Raw genomic sequence first — 25,779 nt, 5'->3', positions numbered from 1 at the left:
CTTGCCTCGGTGTCCCTGCTCGTGGACAAACTGAATCAGGTCGGCCCTGACTTCCAGTGGCACTACCCAGTGGCGCTCGCCGGCTGCATCTACTGCCCAAACTATGCCTTCCTCTTCTCGGATCATTAGTCTTCCTGTCTGATCTCTCCCTGCGGTTAGGAGGTCAGTTATTTCTGGGTCAGATAGCTGTAGTTGCGCTAGGTCTAGTGTTCCCGTAGTTCCCTGAGCCTGGCTGCGGGCTTGTGCTCGAGTGGTGACAGGGTGTAAGGGGCAATCGGTAGCTGGTTCCAGTAGGGGAGCATTCTCAGTGGCGGCTGCCTTGGCTGCGAGGTCTGCCTGGTCATTCCAATAAGCGGTCTCTGAGTTTGTCTTCTGGTGTCCCTTGACATGGGTAACCTGCGTTGGGCCTGAGCGGGACTGAAGGAGTGCTGCTACTTGCTGCCATAGCTGTAGGTGGGCTACGGGTTTCCCATCACTTGCTCTCCACCCCTGATTCTGCCATACCGGGAGCCAGACCGTGGCGGCTTTGGCCGTCCAATCCGAGTCTGTGTAAATGGCAAGCGGGCTTTCTGGGGGCTCAAACTCAAGCACTGCCAGAAGCGCTTGCACCTCAGCCGCTTGGCTGGAATGGGGGCGGGCTGGACCTTTGAGAGTACGGGCGTCGCTCACTCGCACGGCGCCGTAGCCTGTCCGGGGGGAGCCTCCAACGTGAAAGGAGGAGCCGTCACAGAACCAGCATGTGAAGCCGTTCTGTCGGGCTTCCTCTAGCGGGACTCCCCAAGTGACTGGCCAGACAACCTGCGGTGGCGGGTCCAGGGGGCACTCGTGCTCGGTCCCGGTTACCAATAGGCCATAGGGGGCTGGAGGCTCGGTGGTTTCCTTTTTGAATTCCACTCCGCGGTTGACTAGGGCCAGGGTCCACTGCGCTATGCGGGCGTTTGAGACTTGTCCGTCTTGTATTTTTCCCGACAGGATATATTTGAGAGGCGTGTGAGTGGTTTGCACTATTGTACGTGAACCTCCTATGATAAATTCCCAATGGGTCAGACTCCAAACCAGAGCAAGGCATGTCTTTTCGCATGGGCTAAACTTAGTTTCTACTGCAGTTAGGTTGCGAGAGGCATAGGCTACTACTCTAGCGGTTCCTGCTTGCTGCTGGGTGAGCGTGGCTCCTATGCTCTTGTCTGATACTGCTAACTGAATAAAGAATGGCTGGGTGACATCTGGATGGGCTAGGGCCGGGGCTGCGGCCAGACTGCGCTTTAGCTCGGCTAAGGCTGTCTGTTGCTCCGGTCCCCACTCCCAGGGGGTGTTCTTCTTGAGGAGAGCATAAAGGGGGCGAGCCTTGTCTGCAAAGGACTCGATGAAGTCTCGGGAAAAGTTAAAAGTTCCTAGAAGGGCTCTGAGGGAGGGGACATCGGTGGGTGCAGGCAGCTTGGAAATGACCTCCATTCGCTGGGCATCCGGGGTGCGACCCTCGGGTCCCAGGGTCAGACCCAGGTACTTGACGCTGGTCTGAACCAATTGGGCCTTTTCCCTGCTTGCCTTGAACCCAGTCTCGCGGAGGAGTTCCAGGACTTCCCTGGTGATTTGGCGGGCTAATTCTTCCGTGGGGGCGTGGACCAAAATGTCATCCACGTAGCTCAGTACGTGGGGCCTCGAGGAGGGTTGGAGGCGTTCCCACATCTGGACTACATGGGCATGACAAATACTGGGGCTGGAGTGGAATCCCTGGGGTGTCCGTTTGAATGCGTATTGCTGGCCGCGGAAAGTGAACGCGAACTTGTACCAGCAAGACTCATGCAACCGGATGGAGTGGAAAGCGTTGGCCAGGTCTATGACCGAGTAGAACCGGGACCCAGCGGCAATGGCCGTTAGGATCTCATTGTACTTGGCCACAACCGGGGCAACTGGAGGGGTGGTGGCATTCAGGGCACGGAAGTCGACCGTCATTCTCCAGGTCACTCCATCTGCTTTTAGAACTGGCCACAATGGGGCGTTGCAGATGGACTGCATCGGGAGTATGACGTCCCACTCAAGGAGTCCTTCTATGGTCTTGGCTATCCCTGCCTCAGCTTCTGCTGGGTACTTGTACTGTCTTTGGGGAGGGGGGTCCTTTCCTTCAATCAGGACGCAGGCGCCCTTCACTATCCCACACTCGGCCTTGTCTGTCACCCATACTTCGGGAAAGTCCTGAACCCAGGGGTCTCCTGTGATGGGGGCGAGAGGAAGGGGGGCCTTGAGGGCTGCGCATCGATGGACTGCATTAACGAAGTCTGGGCCTCCTGGGATGCGCCACAGGAGCCCATTTGCTAGGTCAATGGTCAGTCCCTCGGCACGGAAAAATGGCATGCCCAAAAGTCCATCATCTTCTCCCCGGTTTGCGCATGCCGAGATCCTGGTGGCCAGGTTCCCAACGGAGAGGGGGATATCCTGCCAGACCTGGGATTCCTGCATGCCGCCTCCAAAACCGGCGAGCTGCATGGTTGTGGGGGTCTGGGTGCCCTTCGTAACTAAGGTGGGCCGGAGTATATTAAGTGAAGCTCCGGTATCTATGAGGAGAGTGGCAGGCTTCTTCTTTTCCCCGGGAGTCCCGATCTCTGCCTTCACTGTCGGTCTCCCCCATGTGTCCGGCTTTAGTTTGGCAACTATGCCCACGGAGGGAGACTGGGACTCGGGGCAACCCTAGTCTGATCCTGCACCCTGATCGGTGGAAGCGGCGCTTCCTCTAAAGGGGTTGTTGGGGCTCGGGCGTTCCCGAACCGCAGCTATCGGGGGACTCGAGAAGGGAGGGTCTGGCGGTAAAGGGGGCGCTGACGGAGGTACTGGGGGCTGTTGCTGGTCCTCCCACTCCATGATCGCCTTCATTAGAACGGACGTGGGCTTTCCGTCGAATAGCTCCATGTTCGCTCCAATGTTTTTGAGGCGCATCCACAGTTCCCAACGGAGGGAGTCCCTGGACTGGGGCGTGCTGCCGCGGTCCCGGTAGCCCTCGTGGTCGCCCTGCGATGCTCCCCAAGCGTTAGACTGATCTGGAGGCGGGTAGACCTGATGATTGTACGGGTGTGATGCTCGCGAGTGAGAAGGGGCTAGGGGCGCCTCCTGTAATCGGGGCTCGTGGGGTCCCTGCTGGGAGGAGGAACTGTAACTCGGGGTGGGCGCAAAGGAAACTCCCGGGCGGTAGTCCCTTGGCCCTCTTCCCCGGTTAAAGCTACTGCTCCTTCCCCTCAGGATCCCTCCCCTTGCCTCCGGGTACGGGCTGCGTCCCTGTGGTCGGTACTGAGAGTGGGGGCCATGGTTGGCATAGGTGACTGCACTTATCGGCTCGCTCTCCTTTCTACGAGAGGCCGGGGACTTCACATGGCGGATGGCGCCGGTCTCTCGCAACAGGCCAGCAATGCTCCTGATGCGGGATTCCAGCTCTCCCCATGTAATGCTCCCGGGCTCGACTCCTGCTAGGGCTAGGCGAGTGGTGCTGTTGAGTCCATCTATGACTGCCCTCCTGAATTCTAAGTCGTCGAAGTCCGGCATGTCGCTCAAATCTAAATCTACCTCGTCTGCTAGTTCGGCTAGGAGCTGTTTCCTGGCTAAATATGCCTCTGGATCCTCTCCGGGTTTTTGAGACTCTGCAATATACAGGGCCTTTAAACTCTTGGTGGGCCACAGGAAGGCGCACAACTCTTTCATGGCACCATACTGACTGCGAGTGGCTAGTCTCCGGTTAGAAATATATGCGTTGAGAGAGGTGACTATTTCGGGGCTGGCACAATGGCGGGCCAGCTGAGCTACATCGGAGCCACTGGCAGAGGGCTGGGACATGGTCACGTGTGCGAACCACTGTATAGCTGAGTCTCGGTTCAGGGGTCCCATGCGGTCCGCTATGGCTTGGAGCTCATCGGGCCTCCAATTGCGGGTCTCCTTAACTATTCGGTCTGTCTTCCTGCCATCCTCATCTGTGGAGACAATTTCTTTGGTAGCTATCGGATGGAGGGGCTGTGGAGCTTCCTCGGGCTGGGGCGAAGGAGGTGACCAACTGTCGGTACTACCTTCGGGGAGGGCCAAGAGGGCTGCGGGATGCACGGCGGAGATTACGGCCTGCTGCATTCCCAGGTGCTGCTTTAGGGCCTCTAGCTCCCTCTTACAAGCGGAGTGGTCTGCAGAAGCTACCTTGGAGTGATTGTGCTCTGCCATGAACTGGGCGGCATGGGTTAGCTTAGCAATTCTTTCCTGTCCCTCGATTACTGCATGCTCAGCCATATCGGCACGAGCGGAGGCCGCTTCAGCCTTGTGCTGGGCGTCCTGAAGGGCAGTGGTTAATCCTTGTTTTTCCAATATGAAATTGACGCGTTCAGCGCGCCACTCAACTGCTTTCTCCTCATGGTCTCTCTCCTGTTCGACTAGTTTCGCTCTGAGACTCTGGATTTCTAGGTGCAGGGCGTCCTGTTCTCTCTTGGCTTTTTCCTCTAGCTCCTTCCTTTCTTTGTCTTGGGCCAATCTGAGCCTCTCTATTTCCTGCTCACTATCTTCCTGCGCAATATGTAATTTATTTATCAGGGACACGCTGTCCTGTAAGGCAGTATAAAGTGCCCAAGCTCCGTATCTGTCCTTCTTGCTCGACTTGGGCTTCTCTTTCTCACAAAAATCTTGGAAGGCACTTCTGACTATCTGGAGCGGGTCAGGTCCCTTGAAGGAACCGGCTTCCCAAGGGCAATCTCCCTTCTTCACTAGCCACTTCTCCAGGCGGGGCACGGTGGGGTTTGCCCGGTACATTTTTACTTTCGTTTAAGGCTGATCTCGGGGGAGGTTAAAGAGTGGATCAGCGATACCAGGGGTGGGGCGATTAAAGCTGCTCAAGGGTTTTAACAACTTCTTCCTCTCTATGTCCCTTTTGGGAGGTTTATCCTTCCCTCAGGTCCTCAAGGGTTTTTACCAGGGGGTTTTAAGGTTCTACTTTTAGGTTCACAAGGGGATTTTTAAGGGTTTTACACTCGGTTCTTCTCCACCGGGGGAGAAGGAAAATTCCTATTCCCGTTTCAAGCTTGCCTACAAGCCACGGGACCAGGAAAAGTTTACTGGCTCAGAAGGTGCTCTCAAGCTCTCTAAGCCCAAGAACCAAAACGCTCAGTGCTTCCAAGCCTCTGCTTAGAAGCCAAAGCTCAGGGGTCTCCCAAGCCTCTACTCGGAAAACCAAAGCTCAGGGGTCTCCCAAGCCTATGCGCTCAGAAAACCAAAAAGTGTTCCCAAGCCTCTGCTCGGAAACTGAAGTGCTCCCAAGCCTCTGCTTAGAAGCTGCAATTAAGGGGTCTCCCGAGCCTCTGCTCAGGCAACCAGAAATGCTCCCAAGCCTCTGCTCAGGAACTGAAGTGCTTCCAAGCCTCTGCTCAGAAGCTACAATGCTCTCAAGCTCTCTGCCCAAGAACTAAACTCAAAGTGTCCCCAGGCCTCGTGCTCAGAGACAAACGGTTAAACTGTCTCCAAGCCTCGACCAAAAGACTAAATGTGCTCAAGAACTGCCTCTGCAAGTCCCCAAGCAAAAGTGCCCAGGAGTAAATCTACTGTACTCCCAAGCGGAAAAAGCGCTCAAGAGTTCTAACAACTCCCAAGCAAAGGTGTGCCCAAGAGTCCCACTGACTCCCAAGCGAGGTGCGCCCACGAGTCTTCCTTAAAACTCTCAGGCGAAAAGCGCTCAAGAGTCTAACTTAAAACTCTTAAGCACGGTGCGGCCGGCTGCCGCGGGGCTTCAGGAACCTGGCTTTAGATTCCCAAAGCTAAACTAACTAAACAAACGGACTATCGATCCCTTCACGTTTCCTCCGGAGCGGGGATTGAAGCCTAAGTGCTGGCAGGAACGGGGTTTGGACGGACTTAGGAGAGACGGGGGAGGGCGGAAGAGAATTTTATATGTGCTGCTTCAGGATATATATAAATCTATAGAGCCTACTTCTGGGATCCCACCCACATAGACGCGTTTAGGCGGCCCGGAAGGTGGCCAGGAACTTCACCAGTTCAGAGGTCCTCACCCACAGTACACCGGTTATAACGGCTGGAGGGCCTCGCGGTGCACCACAAAAGGCAAGTAGTCCAAAGCTGGCTGAAGGAGGAAACGGGGGAAAAGCCAACCCACAAGATAGAAATGCTCGCTAGAGCCACACACAGTCACACTTTTAATTCCCTGAGCTAAATTGCGCTCTTTACACTGAGGTCTGGAAAATTTTCCTCTAAGTCAGTTCGCTGAAAACACGCGTGTCGACTCACGTGGATTCACACGAACTGGGTTATGCCCGCATTCTCCACCAGTAAACTGTTACCAGAACTGCTCTTTATTATAATGGGGAATTAGCTGCAGCAGTCTGTAACTATTAATATTAAGCGAGGATCATAACCTATGTTTACGGAGGTCCCGATCCCAGACACTCTAGTGAAAAAGAGGCAGACAAGGAGTAAGGTCCAAACACGTGTATTGGGTGTAGCGTAAGCCTAGCTTGCACAATCATACAAAGAACATACAAGGTCTAAGAAATACAGAGTAGGAAATACAGAGACGTTCGCATTAGCTGGTTCCCAACGATGATAGGGGGAATACTCACTTATCCTGGAGCGAAGCAGAGACGCAGCAGCGAGAGTGGCCCAATGCCAGCACTGGGACCACAGACGGACAGCAAGGAGGTCTGGATAGGGAATGGCCTGAGCCACGGACAGCAAGGGGGGGTCTGGATAGGAATGGCCGAGGCACCGAGTGGTCTGGGAGACCAGCTTAAATACCCCAAAACGTACCCTGGGGCTGGTGCTGTACTTGGTGGTTCTCACAGATTAAAACAAAGGGTCTAATGGGCTACTGAATGGCTTGGATGGGCCACTTTGGTAATCAGATTGTGATAAGTGACACCTCAGGAAGAGGGGACAAAAGAGGGAGGGGGAAATCCAAGTGGGCTGAAAGGATGTTCCAGCGGACAGGGCTTGTCCTGATGTCATCAGCTTCTGGAATGCGGAGGTTTCTTTGAGATGCATTCTCTAAGTGCTTGGGATGGTCGGCACTTAGTTCTTCTCCGGGGCGGCTCCTAAGATATGCAGAGCGGGGCGAGGGGCTCTCGCTGCGGACGTGGTGTGCCCGCTTCGCCGAAATGGCTTCCCAAAACAGTCTTCTTCCCAGGGTCTTCTGGCTGCCTGAGAACATGGATGCCGGCTGGGCATAGCTGGGGCTGGTTTGCAGGTTGCCCGGTAGCGAGGGCAAGCTCGGGGACCGGCCCGCGGGAGGCTCCAGGCGGGAACTGACCAGGGAGCGCCTAGCCAGGCTCGCTGGAGGTTTCCCCGGCTGGCGCCCGGCTGCTAGCAGCGGCTTGGGCCCATATGAGGCAGGCTTCCATGGAGGCAGGGGAACCAACACTTTAAAACACAGTCCAAAGCAGGGAACAGGCACGGTCCGTGGCAGATGGCAATGCAGGCACGGGGCACACTTGTAACAGAGTCCAAACACACACTGGGAATTCCAGATATAGGTCAGGGCAGGGCTGCCCAGAAAGAGAGTCCTTTTGTGCAGTTACCCAAACATGGAGTCAGTAAACTACACAGTCTATAGCAGCAGCAAGGCAATTGACACGCAGGCAGGAAACTGACACGTGTATCAGAACACACACGTGTAAAGCAGTCTTTGGTGTAGCAGTAAAACAGCAATGCAGGAAATTTTAGCACAGTTCATAGCAGGCTTCAAAGCAGGGGAGGGGGCCTACTTGGCAACAGCCTGGGCAGCGCTTGCAGGGGATTCTCTCAGGGGCAGTGGGCCAGAGAATCACGGTTTGGCCGGGGGGGGGGCCTGGCCTGTGCCCAGGGCGGGGGGGGGGGTTTCAGTCATGGCTGCCAGGAAGAGAGCCATGCAGCACCAGAGAATCACGGCATGGCCTGGGGAGGGGAGAGTCTGGCCCGCCCTACAGAGTGCCTGTGTCCCTGAGCCCACACCACCCTCTGCCCAGGCCAGCCTGGGTAGCCCCCACCCGGCCCCTCACCTGTTCCTGCCAGTCCACTTAAGGTCGCGTCAGGATCATCCCCGTGCTCCAGGAGGTCTTCTTCCTCGAAGCCAATGTGCCCTGTTAATGGAAAGAGGCCAGCATTCGTCAGAATGGATCTCCTGTCCCCAAGCCCGAATGGCCCCCCACAACAGCATCCCTGACTCCATCCCGCCACCACCTACCGCTTGGGAAAGGGGTCGACGTCCTAAGATGGTCCGCATTGATGGTGACCAGGTCATGGCTGAAAAGCTCCTCAGAGCCCTCCAGAAGGTCCAGCGGGTCTGGCCTCGTCCTGCCCTCCACCTCCAGCACAATACTTCTTGCAAGCCGCTTTGGGTTAACACTCGCATCCCCCCTCAGAATGCTGTCGAGCTCCCTGAAGTAGGGGCAGGTTGTAGGCGCGTTCCCAGATCGACCGTTGTGTGCCATCATCTTCTTGTACTCCAGGCGCATGTTTTTGGTCTTCGAGCGGCACTCTGTAGCCGACCGCTTGTGGCCCCGCTCAGCCATCTGCCTCGAGATTTTCTCGAAGTAGTCCAAGTTCCGGTGGGTGTTTCTCAGAGCTTCCTGGATCTTCTCCTCACCCCAGAAGTGTAGGAGATCCATAATCTCTCTGTGTCGCCAGGATACTCCCCGCTTCCCAGCAACTGCCCCCCCGCTGGCCATGCTGCTCCAAATACCCGCGTATGCAACAAACACCGGCATTGGCTGCTGTGCTTGCGATTTGGGAATTCTCTCGTCCCCAGGATGGGGCCCCTCAAAGCTCCTCAAATCAGCGCGCAAGGGAGTTCAGGTCAAAGGTCGACAATACGTGGCGTGGCGGGATTCTTTGAGAGGAACAAAATGGCGGCAGCACTAAAAACGTGTGTGGGCCGTAATGGCAGAGGCGAAGAAGCGCAAGTGCGCCTTTTGAGATGTTTCGCAACATCGATAAATGTTTTCTGGGAAACAAAAAAAAATTTCCAGCCCCACGGAGAAACGCAAGAATGGAAATTCCTTGCCGTTCCTTGTCGAAGTGTGCATTTTCGCACATCGACCAACGCATTCCCGTTCTTGCGCAAATTGCGCCCGGTTTTTTAAAAAAAAAAATGGCCTCGCCATCGGCCGGCGGGGGGGAAAGGGGCAGGCCTCTGAGCGGTGACGGGGCGTCGAGAACAGTGCAAACCCGTACTCGGATGTTCACACCGGCAGCCTATATCACGCAACAAGGCGCCATGAAGCGCAGGTAAGATGGGACGGGATATGACGGGTGTGAACGGGTTTGAACGGCGAAAAAGCGAAAGCACTCGCTTTATTAGTGCCCATCTGGAATCGGCCAAGGAAGGCATGTTTGTTGGCTCTTCTGAAGTGGCACCCCATGCAGTGCATTGCACTGCACTAAGGATGTACTTCTGATTCAGCAGGGACACCAGGTGAAAAGATGCACAAGAAGTGCCTGTAATGACACAAAGATCTCGGGGGTATCTTTCCAGTATACCGCAAAATGGAGGAGAGCACAGGCACTGCTACCAGTGGTGGTGGAAGCAGGGGGTGGCTGGTTCTGTGCTAGGAAGGAAACATGAGTGGAGTGTGGGGTTTAGGGAAGGGAGGGAGCTCAGCAGGGATGCCATTGAGTCCACCCTCCAAAGTAGCCACTTCCCTGGGGGGGGGGAACTGACCTCAGTAGTGTGAACAATCTGTTGTAATTCTGGGAGAATTCCAGTTCACACCTGAGCATCTTCCAGACTACACAGTACTCTATTACACAAGGACACTCAAGTGAAAGGAGAGCAATGTTTGCCGAGACTTATAGTTTAAAAAGACAGAAGGGAAGGCTCTGTCAATTTCCCCTCTCTACAAGAGGGTAGTTGCCAGAGATGCTCCTCAGAGGGTTTGTTAATGAGATGAAATTAACAAACTCTTTGAGGATAAATGGGGCCCTGTCTTTTCAAACTACCTTCCTGTGGAGAGGGGAAATCGACAGAGACTTCATCTTTTAAACTACCACTCCTGGCTCCATTGCATCTCCCTTCACACTTGAGCGTCCTCATGTAAGAAGTATCATATACAGACAGAGTCTGGTTTTTCATCACTTCTGGGGCACTTCTGATCATAGTATGTTTGAGGTGATTATTCCACACTGCACATTTTTATGTGGAACTTCCCGTGTATGTGTTGACCCGTTCAGTCCAGTTTTTAGGGGGTGGGTTGTTTTTGGCTTTTGCATTTGTGCTGTTGTGATGGTGTGATCTATTGAAAGTGCATGTACTGTATCACAGTGTGGCTTAATCAGTTACTGCCCCCAATGTCCACCGGCAAATCATAACTTGTGTATGTTTCTGTCCTTTGATTGCTTAGTGGCTTTCTCACATTTAACTGGTTGCTTTGATTGTTTTGATTGGCTGTGCTGTCCTTCCTTGCCTTTTAGAATTACAGATAGTAGCTAAAGAATTCAGCATAGTCACGATCATGGCCTGTCACAGGATTAAGGTGATATTGCTTTGGAAGGCTAGTGCTGAGGGCACCTTTAAACTGTATTGCTGTCCTGATATGGTCCTCAGTAAAAATTTTTGCTGCCTCCTTGTGTCAAGATCAAATTCATTATTACTGTGTGCAAATTCTGTTCACAGAAAGTGTGTGTGTTGGTGTGTGTGTGATGGTTAATACTGAGGTAAATTCTGCTTCAGAATCGCCTAACAGCTAGTACATCATAATTAATGCCAAGGAATGCTTTTATATCTGCATTCTGATTCATAAATCATTACTCCTGAACTTTTGAATAGACCCAGTGCTTTTTAAAACAAAGGTACCAGTATTCATGCATATATTTGCCCTAATTTCCCTCAGTTCCCCCCCTCAGGAGAGAGCCCCCCCAAAGCTGCCAGTATTCAATACTGGTGAGCGCTGCCACCAAAAAGTCCTGAATAGACCAGTTGCTGGGCTTGGACATTGCCAGTGGGTTTACCTTTCATGGGTTTCTGCAGGTTCTTTGGAGGGCATGCTGGGCAGGAGGGGGCCTGGATGATAAGAAGCACCATGAAGCTTCTCCTTACCCCAGATCAAAAGCAAGCCAATGCTTTCCCTTTTGCTCCAGGAGAGCTCACATACCTCTACAGGCTTGCCTTTCTCTTTAGATTGCGTGTTTAAGCACTTTACCATGCATGCTCAGGCTCATAAAGGGCCTTTTTTTTCTCTGGATCACTTTAGTTTAGTAAGACCAATATCAATCTTGCACAGTTCACCCTGTGCCAAGAAGAATCTGGGGCAGAGTGGAATGAATGAAGGGAGCTGGGTGGAGTTTGGACCACAACCAGTTTTTTTTTTGTGTGTGGTGGGGGCAGGCCACACTTCTCACTGATTTTTTTTAAATGAAAAAAGACATACTCCGTCTTTGAATGGAAACAATCACATTACACATTTAAAAGCAAAATTATTAGGTAGGGCAAATCAATGTTCCTGGAAGGATGGGGCATCCCATGTTCACCTCCCCTCCCCCTCAGCTATGGCCCTGCCGCAACTATACAGCAACCCTCTGCATTGGTTCACCCTACAAACCGGCATCCATCTTTCCCCACGTGTCTTGCAGCTTGCCATTCAACTCAAAATTTTGGCTCTCGAGCCTCTAGCTTCTTCTCCTTGCCCAGAGAAGGCGGCAGAGATGGTCAGAGAAGATCGGCATCCCAGTGTGGAGGAGGCAGCTTAGCTGGCCTCACCGGGTGCTTGGGGGTGGGGTGGGGAGGACAATACCCACATATCAGGTTTAGCCTTTTGGCAGCTCCCTGATTCCTAGTGACGCCAAGAGGCTGCTCCCTTTTTGTCAGGTACCAATCCTGCCACGGGGTGCTTGGCTTCAGCATCCCAGCCCAGTGCGCGCTCCCTCTCCCTCTCTCTCTCTCTCCTGTTTTCTGTGGCATGAGAGCAGGATCATCCAGGGCTGACTGGACCATGCAGAGTCTCTGCTGCTCCCAGATTGTGTTGCTGCTCCTGCTGCTGACAGGTGAGTGGCCAGGAAGTGGGGAGGTCACCTTGAAATGTGGGAGCAATTCCTGGTTGCTTGTCTCAGAAGAAGACAACAGGAAGGTATACTCTGTATTGTGTGAAGACAATTATGATATGCCTCCGGAAAAATCCAGGCTTCTCGGGATGGAGTGGAGTCTAGGAGGTTGCTGGTGGGTGGTTCTGGGACCAAGGACTGGTGGATTCTTGGAGAGGGGCCTAGAAGCCAAGGACCCTCAGCATCTCCAGGCATGAACTCTAGTTTGCTAAAGTCCATTTAGAATATTAAGATCATAGGCAACACAAAATTCCATAAGTTGCAAACCAGCCTTATTAAACAGCGTATCCTTAGAAATACGTATATCAACAAGAGGTAGGGGTAAATGATCAATCCCTTCAAAATCCAAAGGAGGAACAAGACTTTGATTATTCGGTCCTATTCACACATTCATATTACCCATTATAAGTAGTGGGGTAGATGGAAAACGTTTCAATAAGGAAATAATAAAATTAGATAATTTGCTCCAATAATTCAAAAGCATTGATTTGTCCTCGGATGGAGGGAGGTAAACATTAACTAGGATCAGCGAGTTTGCTAAAGTAAAATCCTCATGGGAGCAGACTCCATCTGAAGATAGCGGTAACAAGTGTGAATCTAGCAGGTCAAAGGAGGGAAATCTGGCCCACAGAATGTCTGAATGTTATCTCTACCCACATCATCTTATGCCCTTGCTGTGGCAACTGTGCCCAGCTGCTTGGCAAATACAACACAATATATGTTGTTTTTCTCCTGGTATGGAAGACTTCACCGGTGTGATTTCTGCCTGCCATGCAGCTAGTAAACACCCAGGGATCTTGCCAGCTTGTATTAATCATAACCATACTTAGCAGCTTAAATAGTACCTCCAGGGCCAAGCCAGACCCACACTCCTGCTTTGAAGTTTGGGGAACGGCTGCTTTGAATGGGGGTGTTTTAACCCTACAAGCACCTGAACCTGTTCCTTCTTGCCTGAAGAGCTAATTGCAGCTTTGGATGGGTGCTTTGGATGGGTGCTTTGAAGTATGGAAAAGGCATCAGAGGAAAGGTGTTAAAATGCACACACATAGCCTCTAGCAACCAAAACAGCTGCCTGGTGCTGCCGACGAACTTCTAAAAAAAAGAAAGATTCTGATCACAAATTATTTAATCTGCTTTGGTTCAGTTTCAAAGTGCTTTGCATGCACACTTACAATACTTACAACAGCCCTGCGAAGTAGGCATCATCATCATTATTATTAAAACTATGTTTCAAATGGGTGAGCTAGACGATAAAAAGACAGTGGCTACCCTAAGGCCACATACGGAGTCAGTGGTAGAGGAGAGACTTGAACTGGGGCCCTTCCTGTGTGCTGGGCTATGCCAGCTCAACTCTAACTCCTGCAGATGTGTGATTTGAGATGTTTGTGTGTATGTGTTGGAGATACCTAGGAGGATTTCTCTGTTTGAGTCCATGCAATGTACAACAGTTCAGAATATTTTTGGATATATTTCTCGGCATTGTTCAGTTGTTGTTGCATTATCCAGTTGTTTATCCAAAACTCTGTTTCGGGTTAATTCTATAAGCCAGGGTGTGAAACCAGCATCCTGGCAAATTCTCAGCTGGACCGATACAATTTCTCCTTCTGTACAACCCACAGGAGGGTTGAGTTACCTCTTTGTTCTCATTTTTTGCAATGCCATGCTTGGAAGACTGGAGATGCTGATTAGAACACCCCAGAGAGGGATCCGTTGCAACACTGGACGAGAAATCTCCTTTTGGCATTCCTCTGTGGCTGTAAGTGGCCTGGCTTGCCACGCCTCAGACTCAGCTGTGTACTACCATGGACTAGAGTTGAAATTTCGGTGGGCTCTTAACAGAATGCGCTTGGTGAACTAGTAAAAAGCAAATACTATCCAATCCATATCTTCCAAATGTCATCCCAGTCTTCCCATTTGCTTTTCTGACTCTGTTTTCTTTCCTCTTGCAGGTGCTGAAAACACTTTGGCTCAAAAAGGTGAGAAAAGATAGCAGGCAAGGTAGCATAATAATGCATTGTGGTACTCGCCTTACATAGGGTAACATGGTGTGTGTGTGTGTGTGTGTGTGTAATGAATCATAGCCAAATCATGCTCCCTAAGCCTTCTAAAAACTGTAACTGATGGGGCCAACAGAAAAAGTAGACTGAAGGGTATTCCATGTTCACCGTAACCCCAGCTCTGCTGCAGGAGGGAAGATATGTAGAAAAATTACTTCCATCTCTCTGTAGCCATGGGGATATTCCTAACCATCTAACTACCTGTTCTCTTTTAGTTAAGTTTTCTCTCGCTTTCCTTCTCTTAATTTTTTAAAAAATTGCAGAGATACTTTTGGTGCAAACTGGTGTCTCCAATATGAAGGTGGGCATATATGATTTACTTTTTTAGGTATTTATAATCCCGCTTTTATCTACAATGGAGACTTAAAGCAGCTTACAGCATTGTTCCACCCCCCTGGGATTTGAACCTGGGTTTCTTGGATCCTAGTCTGAAACTCTAACCACTATCCTACACTTGCTCTTAAGCATGAGTTTCATGTTTTAATGCAAAAACAGGAACAGGAGAAGGAGAAGGAGGCACATATAAAAGCTGATGGAGCTTAGTGGTTAAGTGCTTGGGTTGTGAGTCAGCACTCTGCTGGTTCAGATCCCACTCCTGCCATGAGCTCGGCAGGTGGCCTTGGGTAAGCCACTCCTCTCAGTCCCAGCTCCCCAACTGTATTGTGGGGATAATAACACTGACTTTGTTCACTGGTCTGAGTGGGCACTAATCTGACCAGAAGAGTGGTATACGAATGAACAGTTATTATTAGTATATATAAAAAAAGACTCCATGTGTTGTGAGTTTTTTTCACATATACATACCACTGATTCTCCTGTGTGGGCTGTCCAAACTTCAAACTGCAAGAGGTGGCAATTAGGGCAGGGTGGTTTGTGGGTGATGTTTATTTATTTGTGAGAATGCCCAAAATAACTTGGAGTGTTCCAACTTCTGGGCTGGAACACTCCACGTATCACTGTAAGTTCTCGTGCCAGTTTTTCTCCCTGTAAACCTCTCATTTACCTGTTTATTACTCTGCACACCCTTCTTTTGAGAATGCTCATCCCTCCCCATTAACTCGTGGCAACCACACCCGTCTGCCCACATCCACACCTGTCTCCCTGTCAACTCACAACAATCGTATATTATCTTTAATTAGTTTTGATTTAATCATTCGCATTTATGATCTACCGTACCCTTTAGACTCAGGAAATGAACTGGGAATGGTTGGAAAATAGGTAACATGAAAGATTTGGCCTGAACCAAAACTACTTTGCATAATTTCTGGAACAGGCTCTGTAACCAGCCCTGGTAGAAGCTTTGGATCAGCATCTGGAAACATCTGGCTACATGTGCCTTTGAGGTTCCAGCTGTTGCAAGGGGGTTCTCTGCTGGCCTTACACATAAGCTCTCTGCAGACATTATGCTGATATTCTGTTTATGTGGACAGGGAGCCTGCCAGTTGTATATTCTGTGAACAGGGCAACCTCATCACTATACACGTACCTCGGTCACAGTTTTTCCATCGACACATCTGATTTGTTTTATTTACTTACTCTTTTATACATGGATTCATGTTTGTCTTTCCTTAACTCCATCCATCTACTGTCCATCCATTTCTTTGTTCATATTTCTATTCTTCTAATATCTGTTCTGGTGAATGTCATAGAACTGATCTGATATCAGAAACTAAGGTTTAAAAAAACTAGTTTAGCATGAAAATGTCAAAATCGAAATTGTAAATATCCAGTCAAATTATTCTAACTGAATTTGAACCTGAATGTTAAAAATGCTCCCCTCCCTCCCTCCCTCCCAGCCAATCTGTAATAGTTGCCATGGAAGAGCTAATATTAGATTGAACTGTAGGAAAGGGTGTGTTAACTCTTTCTCCTTGTGTGTCACTTTTTGGACTTTACCTCCCCTTCTTTAATAGTGGCCCTATGAGCAAAAAATTTACAGATTGTACTATGCTGTACTATGCCATCTCTCCTGTCCTTTCAGGTCATTTTTTCTTTCTCTCTATGCCCTGCAACTTCCTCCTTCTTACCCTAACTTTTGTAGTCCATCTCTCCTTTTGTTTTTCTCTGTGATTTCTTTTACATATCCTGTAACAGAAGAGATGTTGCTGCATACCTGCCCACTGAAGATAATATTTGGCTGCAATACCCTGTGGCTTTCATTGCATTTGCTATGAAGGAATGCTCACCTTAACTCTGCCCTCTCACATGATCTTATGACTGTCTAGGTTCTCCTCCAGCCTGTGGGCGGCCGAAAGTGTCCTCCACTCGGATAGTTGGTGGGGAGAAGGCAGATGAAGGGGAATGGCCGTGGCAAGTCAGCATACGGAACAACAGACTGCACATTTGTGGTGGAAGCCTCATCTCATCCCAGTGGGTGGTGACAGCGGCACATTGCTTTGACGGGTGAGAAAAGATGTTGAGGAGGCAGAGGGATGCAGTGGGGTGTGGGAGGATCAGTGTAATTCAGCAGTGGACCCATTTTACTGTTGTTAATGCCAAAATGGCATCCATCTATGAGTTGTGATGAGAATAAATGGTTCATGAACATGAAATGGGGGTATCCAGGTAAGGAGTGGCTCATTGGACCCGTCTCTTTATTTTAAGTGCTTAGATAATGTATATGAAATATATTGAACTCTCAGATTTTCTACATAGTGTGAGTTAATATTATTAGGCATCAGGACACAGATTTTATACTATGATGCTGGCTAATGTATTTGCATTTCCTTGCTTTTTGGCATTTATTTGGTCTCTGGTGTAGTGTGGTAAGCCAGAGCATATGCTATGAGCCAGGCAGTCCTCTGTTTAAATCTTGGCTCTATTGTGAACTCAATGGACAGGCAAGCAACTCGCTGAACAGTAGACCCTTCATCTGCTGTGTGAGGAATAATCATACTGGCCTACCTTATAAGGTGGCTGCAGACATTGCTGGGAGAATGTATGCAAAGCACTGTGAACTATCTTAAGAATGCTAGGTAAATGCTGGCGATTATATTATATTATATTATATTATATTATATTATATTATATTATATTATATTATATTATATTATATTATATTATATTATATTATATTATATTATATTATGTTATGTTATGTTATGTTATGTTATGTTATGTTATTATATTATTATATAATAATATATATTATGTTATTATATATTATTATTATAGCATTATGTAAAAGTGCTGTATAAATATTGTAACTATGAGCCTGATCTTGTCAGATCTCAGAAGCTAAGCAGTGTTGGCCTTGGTTAGTAATTGGATGGGAGACCTCCAGTGAAGACCAGGGTTGCAGAGGCAGGCAATGGCAAACCACCCCTGATAGTTTCTTGCCAGGAAAACCCCACCAGGTGTCACCATAAGTCAACTCTGACCTGAGGGCACCCCCCCCCACACACATGTAAAGGGCAATTTGTCAAAGAATATTGAAATTGAACAGTTCTAGGCCAAAATTCTAAGCATGGTTACATGGAATCAATGGAACTTCCAAGTAAACTGGCTAAGACAGTGCGATATACTAGTAGGAATGTCAGCATAGGGTCTTGGAGACTCACGTTGAAATCCTTAGTCTGTCATGCCACTCACTAGGTGATCTTGGGCCCGTTTCAGCCACATCTACCTCACAGGGTTGTTGTGAGGATGAAATGGGGATGGGAGAACTTCTTTGAGCTTCTTTGATGTGATAGACCATGTAGGTCTATCACAGCAGGGCAGCTGTGTTAGTCCATTGCTACAAAAGGGAGACTTGTGACCTTAAAAATGAACAGATTTATTATGGTGGCGTGTCTGCTTTGTTAGAGGCATGAAACATGTCCTTACTCACACAAAGAAAAACGTTGCAATCACTGGGGTCAAAAGCCAATGAAATGCAAGAGCTCCAGTCCATGACACTCAAAAAGAGTCCAGTAGCACCTTTAAGACTAACCAATTTTATTATAGCATAAGCTTTCGAGAATCAAGTTCTCTTCATCAGATGCCTGATCAAAACAGTCCATGACACTTATACACCAAGTTCAGATGTACCCAGGATAAGTACAATGACCACACTCAGGAGCAGTGATGGGCACTAAACCTATCTAGCTCAACTCACTACGTTAATACCTCTCATGTGAGAGAAACCTATAACCCTCATTGAGCCCCCAATGGAAAGTGCTATTAAATGAGCATGCTGCCCCAGAAACCTATTTAAAGGAATCCATAGTCAGGCTTTAGCAGAGTAATATCGATTTCAGAGAAAATGTGATGGGTAGTTGGAGTTTGTGTGTACTGGCTGGTGTGAGTGTGTGAGAGACAATAACAAACATGCACTTTGCTTAGGTTTAGAAAGGAAATAAGAGTCCTTTCTTATAGGAACTCCATCCTCTGATAGGAAAGGAGGAGAGATAGATTAACATGGATGGCAGGATAAGTCCTGCATCCATTGTGCAAGATGGAGAGAAGGGAGAGAAGTGTGGCAAAGCCAGGAAGAGAAGGATGTCATGAGGAGGAAGTCCTGAGAATAGCAATCTACACATCAAAGGATAGTCAGAGCAGTAAACAGATGCCCTGACCTCTCTATCTTTCTAACTCTTTGGTTTGTCCCCCACTGAAACCTGAGGAAAGGGACAGCAACAAGTCTTCCTCTTCTAACAACCTATAACCCTCATTGAGCCCCAAATGGAAAGTGTTAGGCCTCCTGATAACTTCTAATCCAACAATCTCATGTCGGAGTCTTCCTCAGAAGATCTTTTGTTTGCTTATTTACATATCTATTCATTTACTTCCCCAAGGGGGACCTAAAGTCCATTTATGTTCTCCTCTCCGCCATTTTATCCTCTCAACAACAACCCTTTGAGGTAGATTAGGCTGAGCATGTGTGACTAGCCCAAGGTCACTCAGTGAGCTTCCATGTCCAAGTTAGGATACAACCCTGGACATCATAGATCCTAGTCCTATACCATATTCGTTCTCTATGATTGAATTCTATCAGCAACACATGTCCCCGGAAGACTGAAATGGTCTCCCACTGTTACATCCTTGTAATAATGTTGCCTTTGTGGCAATGGGGACAGAATGGCCATTGGATTCAGCCATGAGATTTCCCGAAAGATCTCCTAATGAACTCTGAGATGAAATGGAGGTTTGAATTCAACAGAAGACACTGATTTTTCTTTGGATACCCCCTCTCTAGGCCATTGCTCCCAGATGAGTATCGAGTGCACCTGGGAGAGTATGAGCTTCCCAAACCTTTGCCCAGCATGGTCTCATCTGCTGTCAGCAAAATCATTGTGCATCCATATTACGCTGGAGATGGGCTGAGTGCCGACATTGCGCTGCTACAGCTGGAAGAGCCGATCAGTTTCTCCCGGACTATCTTGCCTGTCTGCCTGCCCAGGACTTTGGGTCCAGACCCTTTCCCTGCTGGAAAGTTATGCTGGGTTACTGGCTGGGGCAACCTCTACCCAGATGGTAAGAATGAACTTGTGGGGGCCTTGTGGGTCCATGTATGTATTCTGCATGTGGATTGAGACAAAGAAAGGGCAGGACTGAAGGCGGGGAAAAGAGATAGGGGAAGAGTAGGGAAGGCAGGGTTTGCTGGGGATTATAGAAAAACAGAAATCTATAATAGTTTCTTGCTCAACATAAGGCAGCTTCCTGAAGATATTTGGAAGAGGAACTGGGCACCGGGAAGCATTGAGACAGAGGTTGGCAATGTCATCTGTGCCTCCCTCCATTCCCGGCTCCACAGAGAACCAGGGATGTCATTGGCTGGTGGTTGCAGCTGCTGAGTAATCTCATATAACATTTTCTTTGTGTTGCATTTTTGATGTTCAAAGCTCTTCACCTGTATGATCACAGCCTTATAAGGTAAGCTAATGTATCAGTAGCGCAGAAAGGAAGTTCAGCAAAGATGACTTGCTTCTGGGCACCCAGTGAATTTATACCCAGGGTGAGATTTGAACCGGTGGCTTCTTGGATCCTAGCATGTTCTCTTAACTACTGTGCCACCAGCTCCTCAGCTGCTTACTGAACTCTGTCCTCTCTGTCTACTGAGCAAAATAAGCATATTTTCACATTTTCTCAGTGTAAATGCTGCATTCTGTTCATCATAGGGAGAGGTGTGGAACAATGTAGTGCATTGCCTTTCCAGTTTGTGTCTGATCTGAGCGTCACCCCCTTGCTTTCCCAGCCCCCTTTGTCACTCGGACCCTGCAGGAGCTGGAGGTGCCGATCCTAGATGTGGAGGAGTGTGACCGCATGTACCACAACAACACTTTCTCCGACTCAGAGGATGTGCCCGAAGGCTATAGGCTGATCCACAAAGACATGATCTGTGCTGGGTACCCAGAAGGAAAGAAGGATTCTTGCCAGGTAAGATCTCTGGCTCAGACAGAGCAGAAAGCAAAAGGCCTCCTTTGTGATAAGGGTTTCTTTACAAATTTGTTTTAAATGCAGTTAGCTGTGACCTTTGGTGAGAGACCTTAGAATTATTGAGCAACAGTTGGGATTTCATTAAAGAAGGTGCTTTCCCTGGCTCTTCAGACCTTTGAAGCGAAGCAGAGTTGGCCCTGCTTAGTATTTGGATGGAAGCCCACCAAGAAAGTCCAGGGTTGCTACACAGTCAATGGCAAACCACCTCTGTTCATCTCTTGCCTTGAAAACTTTACAGGGTCTCCATAAGTCGGCCTTGACTTGACTTGACTTGACTTGACGCATTTTCCACCATGCTTCTGAGAGCATGGAAGTTTTCTAGTTTAATGAAAACAAGAAGGTTTTGAGTCCTGTGTTCAAAAATTGGAACACTAATTTAAAGCTAATGGCAGTGACAAAGGGAAGAGAAGAACCCTAACCCTACCTTTCTCCCAAATGGGGAACCAAAGCAGCAGCCTATTATTCTTCTTTCACCGGCATCATAACTACATCTGAAGCGTAACCCTCCTCCCTTTTTCACCAACCCAGTGTCTTGTCTTGGGAATCACAGATACTGCAGCTCCAGTATCTCTTTCCTTCTGGACTGCCATGTTGTCTTCCTTTCTGCTTTCCTGGGGCCAGGTACAGCTCGTCTGGGCAGTATGCCACCTTCCCGGGCTGTGTCTGACTCTCCCAGGCAGTGTGCCACCTGAAGCCGAAACTCTTACTTTGAGCAACAGCATCCCCAATACACGGGAGGAACACCATAGATGCAATATTCCTCCATGTGCCTAGAGGGGCCACACAACTTTTGACTGCAAATTGGCTCCCATTCTAACCAGATGTTAGTAGAAGGAAGAGAAGCTTGACTGTAGCGATGAAGCCAGGAGTTGATGAGAAGTTTCCTGAGGGTGTGGGTCCTTATTGGACCTTGATGAGGTTAGGAGGCAGGCATAATAGAGATGGGAATTTCTGTGTGGCCATTGCTGGGTTTTTTAAGATGTGATAGGGGAGCAGGCTGTCTCTCACCAGCTCTTGGGGCAGCAGAGCCTCTCATGAAGGAGACATACAAGATAGATGTGGGGTTTCAGATGAAACTACTACAACTGTCAACATATTTAGTGGAGGAAGAAACTGGGAGAAAGATGGGTGGACAGGGATCGGCATGCCTACAGGACCACCTCTCAATATATGTGCCCCGGAGAGTGTTGAGATCAGCCAACAAACATCTACTAGTGGTCCCGGGCCTCAGGGAGGCTAGGCTGGCCTCGACCAGAGCCAGGGCTTTTTCGGTCCTGGCTCCGGGCTGGTGGAACTCTCTATCAGAGGATACATGGGCCTGCCAGGATGTTCTATCGTTCTGGCGGGCCTGCAAGTCTGAGATGTTTTGCCAGGCATATGGTTGAGGCTAGTCCAATAGTCATCCGGAAAGCCCCTCAACTGGCCTCCTATTGGGGGGGGGCATGTGATCATCTGCCCCCCCCCATAAGAGTTACAGCTTAACTGAAAGGCCTGTTGTGTATTATTGGCAGGGGCGGGGTGTAAGGTCGCTGTCTGGGGGTGGTGTTAACAGGAATTCTGTGGTTTTATTGAAGTTTTAATGTAAATTATGTTTTACTGTTGTAATCTGCCCTGAAACCGCTTGCGGGGAGGGTAGAAGTTTAATTAATAAATAAAGTAAATAAATAATGTCCTCAGGTGCTACCTGGCAGACAGCTTAAAATCAGTTCTCCATATTGTGAAAGGAACCATGCGTAAAAGTATTGCAATCAGTCTGAAAAATGCATTTTTGATCAATGCGCAGTACCAAAATTGTGGGGAAAGGGGGCAGGTGGCCCATTCAGGTTAACAAGAGAGCTGAAGCTTCCCAGAGAAGAACACTGGCACGATGCCACCCTTCTTCCTTCCTTCAAATTCTTCTTTAGCACTCACCTTTGGCACAGACCCCCTCTCCTATGCATGTATAGTCGGAATGACTTGTAGATTGTTCCCTTTCTTGTAAGCACCACGGGGCAGAGACTTGCCTTCTTGTGCTTTATAATGGTCAGGTTACAGTTTGTATGAATGGGGTGGATGTGTGTATGGTGATCCGTATCAAGCTAGCCCTTATCATGCTCTTGGGAGATAAGTAGTTTTGCATCTTCCCTGTTGAAAGAAGGAAGTGCCCCTGGATATGCTAAGAATTTGTTCCCCTTGCAACGGATTAACTATAATCAGACTCCCTCTTAACTGCCGTGAGCACTAAATATAGCAAAGAGGTGGTATATAGGTTAAATAAATACATTAAAAAGTCTAAACTCAGGGAAGGGCGCTTTCTTGAATGGGCTGTGAGCTCACATGAAACGGTGTGTCCCATGTTTTCTTCTTTCCAGGGCGACTCTGGTGGCCCTCTGGTTTGCAAGCGGAATGGCACTTGGTTCCTGGCTGGAGTGGTAAGCTTTGGGTTCAGCTGTTCGGAGGCCAACCGGCCTGGCGTCTACACCCGGGTCACCTCCTACATGGACTGGATTCAAGAAAGTATGGCCCAGAACACAAAGACTCATAGCGGAGCCCATCTCTCGGGTGTCAGTTCCGCTCTCTTCTTAGTTCTCCTCCTCCTTGTGGCCTTGACCAATAGCATTTCATGAACTGCTTTAGCTCCGCCCATGGCACTTCAAAATGGCCACCCTGCCTCACTAGGTGAGACTGGACCAAGAGCCTGGAGTGGCTGAACGCTGTGTAGGTTGAGCACTTAAGCAGAGGACCTTTGAAAGAACTCTGCCACCATTGGAAAGATCAGTGCCTTGCCATCTTTACTGCCTGCTTGTTGAATAGGCAAGTAGCCACAGTCTAATAGAAAAGCAATGTGTGGAAACAGAAATATAAGGAAGAACTGGGGTTATGGAAAAGGAAACTCAATGCATTGGAGGAGAAACTATCCAGAAATACAAAATACAGAATAATAATAATGATCATTTTAAAAACCTAGACAAAAATAAAACAAGTAATGCTCTGTAAACCAACTGCCATGATCATATATGAAGTTAACTTTAGCACAGTACTATCTGCTCTGATTGGCTCTCCCATCTTTCCCATCACTTTTTGTCTTAAGTGTAAAAGCCAGGGATTTAGCCTGGGGCCTTCTACATGCAAAGCAGATACTCTGCCACAGAGCTACACCATAGTTAAGATGCCAGTCCTAGTATTTTCAGCTTTAACTGGTGTGTGTGTGGGGTGGGTGTCTCCAAGGCTGTAGTTGCCTTTCCAGCCTATTAACTGGAGTGAACTGAACCCAGGATCTGTTCACATAAGACATATGTTTTACTGCTGAACACCGTCTATAAGTAAGGTTCTTATCACAGAGCTTACGAAGGGCAACATTCTCTGGGCTGTGCTCAATGGGTCTTGATGGCAGAATTTAGGAGAATGAGCTGAAGAAGCCGCAGGGTTGTACTTGCAGCCGTATTTACTTGTGCGTAAGCTTGACTGAACTCAGTGATTCTTATTTGAAAGTATACATGCACTAGAATCAAGCTATAAGCATGGGAATGTTCATTGTGTGCCATCAGAGGACAGACGGAAGACAAAAAAAGACTTCTTCATTCTCTTCCCCTGTTTGCCAGCTCTGGTTTGGGAAATTCCTGGAGAGTTTGGGTGTTGAGCCTGAAGATGGTGGGGCGAGTGGAGTGGAGGGACCTCAGTGGAGTATAATGCCGTTGGGTCCACCCTCCAAACCAGCTGTTTTTTTCCAGGGAAACTGATCTGTGTGGCCTGGAGATGAGTTGTAATTCAGGGAGTTCTCCAACCACCACCTGGAATTTGGCAACTATAGAGAGGACAGTGAAGCTATGGCCATGATTCAATGCATAATTTGTCACATTTAAATCCCACTATAATTAGTGAAGCTTACGCTCACATCACTCTCATGTAGCTTTATGTTAAAACAGTGAGTTCTTATTTGTATGAATTGAGGAGCAATGAAATCGTTGTGAGTGTTCATTAGCCATTTGGAGAGAGTTGCTTGCTGGTCTCCAGGGACCCATCAAATCCTCTCATTCTGGGATTATGAATGATATGGGCAGACAAACTCATTACTTCTTTATTTTGCAAAGCTCTTAGGCTGTTGGGACTAAGTGTGCATTAAAGACAATGACAGAATCATGCTATATGCTTTTCTGTATGCTTAAATTACAGTCTGGGGGCCACATGTTGGAATGGTTTCCTGTGAAGAGATACTTCCCTGCATGTAGAAAACTGGTTTGTCAGGGAGAAGGCAGAATCCTTCTTTAGGATAAGGTAGATTTTTATAGATACGACTGATTGGAATGAAACACAACTCTTGAATCCTTCTTTGAACCCTGAACAACACAATCAAATGAATGAATTTTATCAGGCTTCTGCTCAAAGACAATCCAGGCAGACAGATGTGTTCCCCCTCCCTGAAAATCCTAGAGCCATACACAGCCTTACACTTCCAGCTCCCATATGTATGCTACCATAGGTGGTGGTGGAGGAGATACTTTATTTAGCCTCTTGGAATAGAGATCCCAAGGCTTAAACTGTGTGTTTTTCTGCACTGCCTTCTGTAGGAAAGATATGTTCTCCCTCTCTTACTTGTGCTTTTGCAATGAGTGTGTGTCTATGTGTGTGTGTGTTTGTGTATCTGCACTGCTTCTGGACTTATCTCTAGCATCTTGGGTACTGTTGGAAAAAGTATGCTGGATTAAATGGACTGTTTGCTTGAATGAGCATGGTTTCTCTTTTAGCCCTTGTTCATGGTCACTGCAAATTAGCCCTTGCTTGTGGTCACTGTATTATAGGACTGTGAGCTTTGCCTCCTGATTGCTCCCTGGCCTCTACCAGCAGAAGCATACTGCTGTGAAATATATAACTTATAGGGAATAATAAAGTATAATGTTCCTTGTATTTTTATTGAGACGTACAAGGATGGTGCAATGCATCGTGAATACATCCCAAAGAACTCTGCGGCAAGTTCTAAAATAAGTTTCCTCAAAGGCACTGGGGAAAAAAATATTGTTCCTGTTGGGAATCTGATCCCCGTTCCCTTTTTGACCAGCCTTTTAGCTTTCTGGGTATTCCTTCTAACACAGTCGTTCAAGGGGTAATAAAAAAGACTGCACTGACTGCTGAGTCATGCAAAGAATTAAAAAACATTGTACTGAGGAAGTAAAAATAATGCATATAATCTATAGAACTGAGCCATTTCCTTGGGTTTGAAGTATCACAAATAATGGATTGAATTAGAGTCCCCCTCAGTAGGCTGCCCTCACATTCAGAGGCAATGGCAAAC

The 25,779-nt window shown here is 48.4% G+C and overlaps 1 protein-coding gene across 1 annotated transcript; it reads left to right on the top strand.

The window, feature by feature from the left end:
* Positions 1–11,862: 11,862 nt before the first annotated feature.
* LOC129340123 (serine protease 33-like) lies at positions 11,863–25,450 on the top strand. The gene is made up of 6 exons (XM_054994712.1): positions 11,863–11,979; positions 13,986–14,012; positions 16,319–16,496; positions 19,270–19,547; positions 20,269–20,450; positions 22,862–25,450. The coding sequence occupies exons 1-6, from the start codon at positions 11,895–11,897 to the stop codon at positions 23,114–23,116; spliced, it is 1,005 nt and encodes a 334-aa protein (XP_054850687.1). The 5' UTR covers positions 11,863–11,894; the 3' UTR covers positions 23,117–25,450.
* The last annotated feature ends 329 nt before the right edge of the window (positions 25,451–25,779 follow it).

The sequence above is a fragment of the Eublepharis macularius genome, chromosome 12, assembly GCF_028583425.1.
Source record: "Eublepharis macularius isolate TG4126 chromosome 12, MPM_Emac_v1.0, whole genome shotgun sequence".
Classification (NCBI taxonomy): domain Eukaryota; kingdom Metazoa; phylum Chordata; class Lepidosauria; order Squamata; family Eublepharidae; genus Eublepharis; species Eublepharis macularius.
Note: the sequence above shows the minus strand (reverse complement) of the source record. Positions and strands in the feature narration are given on the sequence as shown.